This window comes from Callithrix jacchus, chromosome 9 (assembly GCF_049354715.1).
Source record: "Callithrix jacchus isolate 240 chromosome 9, calJac240_pri, whole genome shotgun sequence".
Taxonomy (NCBI): domain Eukaryota; kingdom Metazoa; phylum Chordata; class Mammalia; order Primates; family Cebidae; genus Callithrix; species Callithrix jacchus.
In genome coordinates, this window is record NC_133510.1 from 115874374 (window position 1) to 115886421 (window position 12048).

General features: G+C 45.2%; 1 protein-coding gene across 17 annotated transcripts in view; it reads left to right on the forward strand.

Annotated features, from left to right (window-relative positions):
• Positions 1 to 4818, forward strand: part of RPH3A (rabphilin 3A) — a 341396-nt gene extending 336578 nt beyond the window's left edge. For all 17 annotated transcript variants that reach the window (XM_078337362.1, XM_078337365.1, XM_078337364.1 and 14 more), the window contains 2 exons: positions 1720 to 1816; positions 2613 to 4818. In XM_078337362.1, coding sequence (XP_078193488.1) covers positions 1720 to 1816; positions 2613 to 2743 — 228 coding nt within the window. In that variant the 3' untranslated portion in view covers positions 2744 to 4818. The remainder of the gene's footprint in view (positions 1 to 1719; positions 1817 to 2612) is intronic.
• Positions 4819 to 12048: the final 7230 nt, after the last annotated feature.

Below are 12048 nucleotides of genomic sequence, written 5' to 3' on the forward strand. Positions count from 1 at the left end.
GCAAATATATTATCCATGTTTGAGATGTTTATACGTATGCAAAGCATATGTGTTACACATATACACAAGTATATGTGTTACACATATACACAAGTATATGTGTAACCAGCTTTCTCATGGTTCACACATGGCATCACAGTGTAGCCACTATTCACCATCTTAAAATTTTACAAACTCATTCACTTGTCAGAATTTATTCTAAGTAAATATTCATGGATGTACATAATGATTTATCTGCAAGGGTGACTTTTTAAAAATGTATGTAATGATTTAACTTCAAGGGAGATTTTTTTTTTTTTTGAGACAGGATCTTTCTCTGTTATCCAGGCTGCAGGGCAGTTGGTACAATCTCAGCCCACTGCAACCTCCACCTTCTGGGCTCAAACAATTCTCCTGCCTCAGCCTCCCAAGTAGCTGGGATTACAGGTGTCCACCACCATGCCTGGCTAACTTTTTGCATTCGCAGTAGAGACTGGGTTTCACTATGTTTGCCAGGCTGGTTTCAAACTCCAGGCCGGTCTCGAACTCCAGGACTCAAGAGATCTACCCAGCTTTGGCCTCTCAAAGTGATGGGATTTTGGCATGAGCCACCACACCTGGCTGCTACAAGGGTGACTTTTATGGTATTTTTTATGATAGTGAAAAATTGGACATAACCTGAACACCCAACTGTTAAGGATTAGATTTTGGTATAGCCACATAGCCATTAAATGCAGCCATTTTAAATGATGATGTAGAAAAAATATTTGAGAACGTGCTAAGTTGGTTATGCCCTAAGTTGTAAATGGAAAAAAGGAAGTGACAATACTGTATATTCAGCATTACTTAATTAACAAAAAAATTTATCCATCCCTGTAAACACATGCGGGGGAATGTCAATAGTGGTTATTCTTAGGTAGTTGGATTACACGTAATTTGGGGGGCTTTCTTGTTTTAACAATGAACATAAATGAATTTTATAATTAGGCAGAAAAGCTAGTTTTTAAAAAATCAGATTGTCTGGGAACATATGTACTCAGTCTGCTTCAATTATTTTATTTATTTATTTTTTATTTCTTTTTTTTATGACAGAGTCTTGCTCTGTGGCCCAGGCTGGAGTGCAGTGGCATGATCTCGGCTCGCTGTAACCTCTGCCTCCTAGGTTCAAGTGATTCTCCTTCCCCAGCTTCCCCAGTAGCTGCAATTACAGGCGCCCACCACCATGCCTGGCTAATTTTTGTATTTTTTGTAGAGATGGGGTTTCACCATGTTGATCAGGCTGGTCTCAAACTCCTGGCCTCAAATGATCTGCCCACCTCAGCCTCCTAAAGTGCTGGGATTACAGGTGTGAGCCACCGCACCCAGCCAGTTCAACTACTTTTAATTCCTAACCAATAAAAAAGGAGAAGCCCCTTAAGAAGCTGGAGGGGTAGGACTGAGTTCATGGCCATTCGCCTACAAGGAAGCTTGAGCTCTATTAGAAAAACCTCACCAGCCTTCCCAATTTCAAGTGCAAAATTCACTGAAAAGAGGATGACAGTGCTTTGTTACACAGAATGTTTGTCGGAAGGGGATCACTGAACCCGGGGCAGAGGATCACAGCCAGAAGACTTCCTTGCTCCCAGAATGCCAGCTCAAAGACTTCTCCTTGGCCCATGACCCCTAGGACTCGGCATCTTAGCTCCCAGTGCTGAGGGCTCAGAGGGCTCTTACTCATATGTCTTCCTCTGTTGTGTCCAGGAGTTTTTCTATGACATCAAACATAGTGACCTGGCAAAGAAGTCACTGGACATCTCGGTCTGGGACTATGACATCGGCAAGTCCAATGATTACATCGGTGAGTGTTCTTAACTCCAGAGAAAATGGCCTCCTCTGTCCTCCCCAGAACAGGAGAGCCTTATTCAGGGCCATGGAGAGTTTAGGTCACTCCTTTTCTTTTGGCAACCACATTGTTCAAATGCTAAATTGAGACCCACGGTCCTGACCTCGGTCCGATTTTGGGATGTCTTCACATGAAACAGCTTACAAAACTTGATTATTTGTTAAACAAATCACCTCGAGTGGAGTAATTAAATCATAGGAGAGATGTGCGTTCTCTGCAGAAAGCAAGGTGCAAAATAATTCTTCTTAATTTATTTGCATGTCCAGGATAAAGGTTTAATTTTTTAGTCCCTCTCCAAATCATGAAGAAGAAAATCAATTAAAGATGAAGTGGGTGTGAGGGGTGGGGATCCTAGGCAAGGGGCAGACCCTGAGCTAAGGGGCAAAGACAGAATTGAGCAGAATGATGAAACTGTTTGGAAATAGATGGCGAGTTCCTAGAAGTAGTGGAGATAAGTTTCAATGAGTAGAGTGGTGGATTGTAGAAATACTTCACTGTCTATTTAAAAATAGACAGTGGAGTTTTGACTCAGTGCAACAGTAGGGAACCATTGCAGGTTCTTGAAGCGGAGAAGGCCAGCAGTAGTAATAACAAAAACAACAACAGCATTATAACAACAACTCTCTATAGAGACTGGATCCCAAGTTGCTGGGAGTCACTGCATGGTGCAGTTTTTTCCCCAACTACACATTTAGGTCTAGAATGACCTCTATTCTGACCACCTGCTTCTATCTTCCCATTTATCCTCCAGGAGGCTGCCAGCTGGGGATCTCGGCCAAGGGAGAGCGCTTAAAACACTGGTACGAGTGTCTGAAAAATAAAGACAAGAAGATCGAGCGCTGGCACCAGCTACAGAATGAGAACCATGTGTCAAGCGATTAGGCTAGTGCCCAGGTCCCCAACTCCATGTCCTGCCCCATGCCCAGGTCCCCCCCCAAGTCTGCCCCAGCTGCCCACCGCACCCTGGTCTCTCTTCTCTATGCCTACCTCCCTCCATCCCCTGCTGCTCTCCCTGAGCCTGCCTTTGAGCCCCCGTCATGTTGGGCACTGCTGCCAAAGACTCCCTCCTCCCTGATGCTGGGATGCGGGCTCTGAATACAGCTCCTCTCTGGTCCCTGGGATGGAGCAGTGGGGATGGGGATGGGGAGATGTTTACAAAGAGGTTGCTCATTTAATAACCCCTTAGTTTGGGTAAATTACAAAGGTTCATCATTTAGGACTTTTTAGACCCTCCTGGCCTTGCACACGCACACGCACACACACACACACACCCTTTCATTCCCTGTGTCGTGTCTCTGTGTACCCTCAGTTGTCAGCAGACCCGGACAATGCTGTGAGGACAAGCATTGGGGCAGAAACAGAGGCTCCAGGCTCCCACTGCCCCCTGAGACACACACCCTGACTGCCGGGAAAACGGACCACTGTGTTCGGGGACACCCCCTCCCCCGGCCGGTTTCAAGTGCACCGAGACACAAAGGCGCAGAATTCACCGAGGGGCCTGAACACTCCTCTTTCCGAATGTCACCTGCGTGCTTCCTAGCAAAACAAAAACAACAGCAAAAAACCCTTCCTCTGTCGCCTTTTCTCCTCCTCCCTCTTCTTTCCCTAACTTTCATCACAGTAGATTCTCCCTTTCTCAGCCTCTCCCCTCTTCTTTCTCTCCCTGCCTCTCTCCCCTTTGCCTTTCTCTCTCTCTCTCTCTCAAGCAGTAACACAGCAAAAAAGTATATCTTAACCCAGCCTAACCTCTTCACCTCCTGCCACCAGCCTGACCAGGAAACTGAGAAACTGGCCCAAACCTGAGGTTCCATTTGGGCCCATGCTTTTTAAGTGGCCCACTTCTGTTGGCAGAGCCAAACGTTCCCAGGCCTCGGGCCAGTGGCTGGCACTGCTCTGGGTGCACGGCAGCATCCCTCGAGCTGTGTAGATGCCCATAGAGGGGCTCTCTCATCCACAGGCTCCCCAGGTGGGCACAGGAGGCATTTAGAAGACCAGGGCATATGGGTCTGAAGGAGCCTCATCCAAAACCTCCAGCCTTTCTCCTTTCTCTGCTCGTATGTAGATGACACGCTACGCCCCTCCCCCGATGCTCTTTGACCCCGTTTCATCGACTGTCTTGCATCCTGTCTCTTACTCAAAACCACCTCCCGTCTTTCTCTCTTCGTCTGTCTCTCTGTCCCCTTCACAGTCTTTCCTGAGCTTCCTGGGAGAATCAAATAACATCATGGCTATGAAACAGTAGAGTGACAGGCTCTGACGTCAGAGGCTTTGGGTTCATCATCAATCTTTTACTAACTAAAAAAAAAAATTATTTTAAAAAGGGGTAAAAGGCAATGTGGGCAAACATTACAAATTTGAGGTTGAAGTCAGGCAGTCTTCAGTGCCCCGTGAGAAAGGTTTGATTTTTCCCAATTTCGATGAAGTCTTCCCTCATGAAAACCACCCCAAGTCATCCCAACCCCCCAACATTCTCTACAGAAGCATCAGACAGATACTCATGCCAAATCACATCTCTTAACTTTTCAACGCCCTCCACCCTCAGCTCCCTGCACAATTCATGGGAGGACTCATTTCTTGCCTTGAATAACCATCTTCTAAACATCAAGCTTTTCGTCTTCCCCAAGGTGGCCAACCGCTTCCTGGCCGCCATCTTTCCTTTTGACCCTGTCTTTCCCCATTAGTCCCTGGTGGCACCTACCCTCAGCCCACCTCCCTCCCACAGTTTCCCCTTAGGAGGCAGCATGCTGGCTGTGTCGCCCAAGCCTGATGCTGGTGTAGGCGCTGAAATCAGCATGCAGCAAGCTCACGGTGCCCCTCGTCTGGGTGCACGCTCTCCCCGACAAATGTAACCGCCTCCCCTCCTAGAATACACTCACATCCTCCGGTGCATGCACGTCCACCCAGCATCTTTCTTTGTGGTGATGTAGCCAAAAATAAAGTAGAAACATCCAGGAAAATGAGTGGGCTGCATTTTTCCTTTCTGGTTTCAGCAAAGTCTTCCTCCCCACCAGGACATGTGCTACTCTGATAGTCAGTATTTAATGAGCATCTACTATGTTGCAGGCACTGGAGACAGATGTGTTCCCTGTGCACGAGGAGTTTGCTTTCTGGTGGATTTTTTCTTGGGCAGGTGGGCTTAAGGTAACATGACTGACTCCAAACCCTTTTAGAAGAATACTTTTTGCTGGTACCCACCAAACAGAAAGGCAGCATCTTCATCCTCCTCCTCCTGCTACAAGACCTGGGAAAAGTCTCAAGTTATTGCAGAATCAGACATTGTCAAAGCTAAAAAAGAACATAAAATTGAGCCAGCATCTAGTTCAATCAACTCACGTTTTAGGCAGATGAAGAAACCAAGGCCTAGAGAAGAAAATGCCATGTCCAAGCTTCAAAAAGGCAATAAAGGAAAGGAGATGGATTGTTGGACCCCCAGAGTGTGGTGTTCTTAACTGACTGATGAGCATGAGCCATCAAATGCCTCCCTTGCATTCTAGCACCTTCCAACCTATAATCAGTCTCTCATTGGAGATTCCTAATAGTTCTGAAGGTGAACTGAGTAACTAAGTTTCCAGAAGAATTTTTTTTTTTTTGAGATGGAGTCTCCCTCTGATGCTCAGGCTGGAGTGCAGTGGTTCCATCTCAGCTCACTGCAACCTCCACCTTCTGGGTTCAAGTGATTCTCCTGCCTCAGTCTCCTGAATAGCTGGGATTACAGGTGCCTGCCACCACACCTGGCTAATTTTTGTATTTTTAGTAGAGAGAAGGTTTCACCAAGTTGGCCAGGCTGGTCTCGAACTCTTGACCTCAGGTGATCCACCTGCCTTGGCCTCCCAAAGTGCTGGGATTACAGGTGTGAGTCATCACATCTGGCCTCTGGAAGAATTCTTAATCACACTATAATCCATCCCAAAAGTGCTTAAGCAATTTATCAGTAACATTGGTTACTTCCAGAAGGAGATACCAATTCTATCCCACAGAGAATTCTCTTTTGAGACTATTTCCTTTCTGTGCCCACAAAAGCAGAAGCTGGCATGTTAGTCTCACTTGAGAGATTTCTTTTCTAACTACCCATGCTCCCCACACCTCCCCACAGATTCTGCTAAACCCCAAGGACAAGGTGTATAGTTGAAAATATTTTCTGGCCAGGCACAGTGGCTCACTCCTGTAATCCCAGCACTTTGGGAGGCCGAGGTGGGTGGATCACCTGAGGTCAGGAGTTCGAGACCAGCCTGGCCAACATGGTGAAACCCCATGTCTACTAAAAATACAAAAATTCACCAGACATGGTGGTGTGCACCTGTAGTCCCAGCTACTCAGGAGGCTGAGGCAGGAGAATCACTTGAACTTGGGAGGTGGATGTTGCAGTGAGCCGAGATCATGCAAGATCTCAGCCTTAAAGAAAGAAAGAAGAAGAAAGGAAAGAAAGAGAAACAAACGGAAGAAGAAAGAAAGAAAGACTTTCCTGGTTGATACCTTGTGATTTGATACCTTGTGTTGATACCTTCTTTTCTTTTCTTTTTTTTTTTTTCTTTTGAGACAGAGTTTCGCTCTTGTTACCCAGGTTGGAGTGCAATGGCGTGATCTCGGCTCACCACAACCTCCACCTCCTGGGTTCAAGCAATTCTCCTGCCTCAGCCTCCTGAGTAGCTGGGACTACAGGCACGTGCCACCATGCCCGGCTAATTTTTTGTATTTTTTTTTAGTAGAGATGGGGGTTTCACCATGTTGACCAGGATGGTCTTGATCTCTTGACCTCGTGATCCACCCTCCTCGGCCTCCCAAAGTGCTGGGATTATAGGCTTGGATACCTTCATCATGACTTTGAAAACCACTACCCAAAAAGTTGATCAGTTTTTCCCAGTGGCAATTTAGCTAGCTGCCACTAGGTGGAGAGAGGTGCTAATTAGGTCCACACACCCTTCACAGGAACCGCTGGAGACACTCGCCATTCTCCCTGTGCTCCTGGCAGACATTACTAATCAATACGGCATCTTTCCTACACAACCTACAAGCAGCCTCTGAGTCCCTTTCAACACAGTGTTGCAGGCAGCCACCACCAGTCAGTCATGGGTGGCGGCTAAAATGAAGCCCAATTTCCATCCTTGAACTGGTTGATCTTCATTCATTGTGTGGACATGCCTAACAGACTAAGATGAATATACAGGAGGAAAATTTTCATAAATATTAGTACACCTGACCTAGCTAATTATGTGCCCTCTGCCTGACTCCTGGCTGACCCCATTGAAATAAAACTGTCTGTGAGAGGCAATATGGTGTGGTGGGAAGCATCTGCCCTGAAAAGAACACCAGCCGAAATTTTAATTAAGTCCAGCATTCAAATCTGGACTGTTACTTTCTAGCTATGGGACCTTGGCCAAGTCATCTAGCCTCACTGAGTATCAGTTTCCTCATCTGGAAAATGGGGACAGTAATAAATATTTCAGAGTTGCTGAGAGATGTCAATGGTACAGTCCATCGAGAGTCCCTGGCACATAGTAGGGACTTGACAAATGCCACCTTCACTTGCCAGCCCCTAAACTTGCTCTCCCTCACACAGCTTGCATCAGCGGAAAGTGCTTTTGAACTGGCATTGGTTGAACACAGGATATTGGAGCTGAAAGTGGGTGACGTTCAGGTGAGGCAGAAATCAGATCTCCAAGGTAGATGGGAGCACAGATGGGAGCAGACTTTCCTGCTGGTGCCCACAGAAATTCAGCCAACAACTAGAGACATTTATTCTGAGTAGGAGTCAGGGGCAAGACCAAGTTGCTGAGGTCTGGTCTCCCATCAGGTCTGACAAAGTGGAGGCAAGCAAAAGGGGTCACAGGACTGCTGGTTCCTGTTGAAGGCAGTGCAGGCCCAATCAAGGCTGGGCTTGCGGCCAGGTGGATTAAACACTCAATGCTCTGAAACCTGCCAGGCTGACCCCTGCTCAGCTCAATCAGATCTGTCAGGGATATCGGCTTGATGAGGTTAAGCAAGCCATTCGAAGTGACGGACACCCCAGTTACCCTGATGTGATCATGACACATCATATGCCTGTGTCCCAAATATTGCATGCACCCCATAAATACATACAACTATTATGTATTCATAGTTGAAAATAATTTTTAGCTGGGAGTGGGGGCTCATGCCTGTAATTCCAGCACTTTGGGAGGCCAGGCAGGTGGATCATGAGGTCAGAAGTTCAAGACTAGTCTGGCCAACATGGTGAAACCCTGTATCTACTAAAAATACAAAAAGCCAAGCGTGGTGGCAGGCACCTGTAATCCCAGCTACTTGGGAGACTGAGGCAGGAGAATAACTTGAACCTGGGAGGCAGAGGTTGCAGTGAGCTAAGATTGCACCATTGCACTCCAGTCTGGGTAACAAGAATGAAACTCCATCTCAAATAAAGAAATAATATATTTTTAACGACACCATCATGAAAGCAAAAGTGTGCATGTAGAGGTATCTTTTGACCAGGCGTAGTAGCTCACGCCTATAATCCCAGCACTTTGGGAGGCCAAGGAGGGCAGTTCATAAGGTAGGCAGTTCAAGACCAGCCTGGCCAACATGGAAAAACCTCATCTCTACTAAAAGTACAAAAAATTAGCCAGCGTGCTGGCAGATGCCTGTAATCCCAACTACTTGGAAGTCTGAGGCAGGAGAATCACTTGAATCCGGGAGGCAGAGGTTGCAGTGAGCCGAGACTGTGAAACTGCACTCCAGCCTGGGCAACAGAGCGAGACTCCACCTCAGAAAAAAAACAAAAAGAGGTATCTTATGTTTGGCTCTTGTTCATATCTGCTGTGTGACGTTGAGTAAGTCTCTTTCCCTTTTCGGTTCCCTGACTACACAGGTAGACATCAAAGCATCATGATTCTCTAGGCTGCGACACCCACAAATGCGCCTTTGTTTCCTATTCATTACTTGAAGACTGAGACCTTTTTGCTGGGGCAGGCTCCCTGACTGGAGTCCTGCACTATCTTTCTCTCAAAGCACAAGAATGAGTGGTCTATAATTTCCTGTTTCTTTTCCTTTAAAGGAAACAATAATTTAAAGCCACCTGCTTTATACATGAGGGCATAATCCGGGGCATGAGTGGATCTGTTGCAACTTATTTTCTCAATCTTTTGCAGTCACTCTTAGCTAATTCTATGCAATGCTTGCCTTTATTGCATCTTTCCAAAGAATTCGATGTTGGTTTTCTAAGGACAGCAATCTTTACACTCATTTGTTTTATACATATACATATACACATATACACATATATATATATATATATATATATATATATACATATATATATATAAACAAAGATATTTAACAACTGCAACTGCCATTTGGGAGCAAACGAAATCTTATATGTATTTATTTAGAGACAGGGTCTCACTACTGGCACAAATAAAGTCTTATTTATGTATTTAGAGACAGGGTCTCTCTGATGCCCAGGCTAGTCTCAAACTCCTGAGCTCAAGTGAGTCTCCTGCCTCTACCTTCGAAATTACAGGCATGAGTCACCGCTCCTAGCCAGAATTTTTTATTTTATTTTCTTCAGTTAGTTTAGAAAGTTTATTTTGCCAAGGTGGAGGATGCCAACCCATGACACAGCCTCAGGAGGTCCTGCCGACATGTCCCCAAGGCAGTCAGAGCACAGTTTGGTTTTATACATTTTGGGGAGACATGAGATGTCAATCAACATATGTAAGACGAACATTGGTTGGGCTGGAACGGTGAAACAACTCAAAGTGGGGAGTGGCCTTCCAAGTCACAGGCAGATTAAGAGACAAATAGTTGCATTCTTCTGAGTTTCTGATGAGCCTCTCCAAAGGAGGCAATCAGATATGCATTGATCTTAGTGAGCAGAGGGGTGACTTTGAACAGGATGGGGGCAGGTTTGCCCTGAGCAATTCCCAGCTTGATTTTTCCCTTTAGCATCATGATTTTGGGGTCCCAAGATATTTTCCTTTCCCATTTCCACCCTTTTCTTTTCTTAAATCTTTTGGAGAAAGCATTTTAGAAGAAAATGAGTCTCTGGTCTCAGGTTTCGTCTGATCTCTCATAGCTAGGATGGTTTATTACTAGAGGAGTAGCTCCGGAGTTATTAAGAAAGCTCATTTTTAGGAGGTTGTAAAGTTTCTCATCCTATTAAGAGAAAATGGGCGGGGGGGGGGGGCGGAGAGAACAACAACAACAAACCAAAGAACAATCCTGGAAAATGAAGACGTAAGCCACATCACTCACGCCAGTAGACAGGTGTGAAAGTGGCTATGTATGTAAATATGTTGTTGTTTTTCTTCTGAAGTTTAAGTTGTCTAGCTTCAGTTCTCAGGGCTTTCTCAATCAATAAAAATCAATAAAAAAAGATAGCTGGAAAATTCCGAAATATACGGAGATTAAAGAACACACCTCTAAATAACACATGGGGGAAGAAAGATGTCTCAAGAGAAAGCACAACTCGGTTTTCAGTGACTCCAAATTAGGGAAAGTGGGGAGAAAAGAAGGAAGAATGGAAAACACTATTTTGGAGACTTGTAGCCAAGAAAAATTAGAATTCGGTCCAAACTCTAGAAAATAATAAATATTGAAAAACATTAGGCAAGACTAGACTCTAACAACAGGTGCACCATGGTTTTTGAAACATAACATCTCTCCAGTCTCCCATTTTTACTAAAGATGAATCATTGCAGGACTAGTTTGCCTTGTCATACTTGGCCTAATGACTCGCATACAGAGCAGCGAGAATCCTCAACTGTAAGTAAAGTGAGTAGGGGAAAGACAGCACCCCACCCCATGGCGACATTGCGTCTTAGGCAGAAGTCAACGTCTTATACAGTAGAAATGGGGAGTGCCAGTTCATGAATAATCTGGCTAAGAGGGGTTGTAAGAGAGTTGGCATTTACAAAATATTTCATCCAACAACAACAGGAAACGCGTTCTTCTCAAACTCACATGGAACATTCACCAAGACATACCACATTCTGGGTTAGAAAACACACTAACAAATTTCAACAGAGGTATGTCATACAAAGCATGCTCTTTATTACAATGCAATTAAAAAAGAAATCAATTTTAAAAAAAGATAGCTGAAAAATTCCAAAATATATGGAGATTGGAGAACACACCTAAATAACACACGGGGTAAGGATGACGTCTCAAGAGAAATGTTAAAATATTTTGGGCCAGGCTCAGGAGCACCTGCCTATAATCCAAACACTTTGGGAGGCTAAGGCAGACGGATCGCTTGAGCCCAGGAATTCGAGACCAGATTGGGCCACGTGGTGAAACCCCGTCTCTACAAAAAATACAAAAATTAGCCAGGCATAGTGGCATGCACCTGTAGTCCCAGCTATTTGGGAGGCTGAGGTGGAAGGATCACCTGAGTCCGGGAGGTCAAGGCTGCAGTCAGCTGAGAGTGTGCCACTGCACCCCAGCCTGGGCAACAGAGTGAGACCCTGCCTCTGCAAAATAAATAAATACATTTTGAATTAAATTAAAATGAAAAAGCAGCCTATCAAAAAGTGTGAGACTAGTGAAAGTAGTGTTTAGAGGGAAATTTATAGTGTTGAACACATGTATGAGGAAAGAAGGAAGCTCGAACTCAGAAAGGGTTGAATAGATGACGCACAGGGGATTTTGTGTTGCAGGGCAGGGGAGCCCTCAAACTGGAGCACCCCCAGGAAAGCTTCTTGCCTTTGTCCAGGAAGTAAATTCAAGGGTGAACTGGAGGAGGAAGAAAAAGGTTTATTGAGGCAGGAGGGTTACAGCTCCATGACTGCCCCTGCAGAGCAGGGTCACCCATAGGCAGTGCGTGGAGAGCAGCACCTCAGGGCAGTCCTGCAGTCACATTCACACCCACTTTTCAGTACATGCAAATTAAAGCACAGGTTATTCAGAAATTTCTGGTAAAAGGATGGGAACTTCTGGGTCATTGCCAGGGAATAAGTACACTGTTCATGCTGCTGCCCTGCATGTCAGCCAGTCTTCAATCTGGTCCAGAGTCAAGCCCCACCTCTGGAGCTGAGTCGCATGTCCTACCTCAATACTATTCTGCATGATGCTGTAATGGTGGATACATGACATGTAATGTTTGGCACAACCCATAGAACTGTAGGAAACAAGAGTGAGCCTTAATTAAACCTTAATGTAAATGGACTCTTGTTAATTATGATGTATTAATATCAACTTATCAATTGTAACAAATT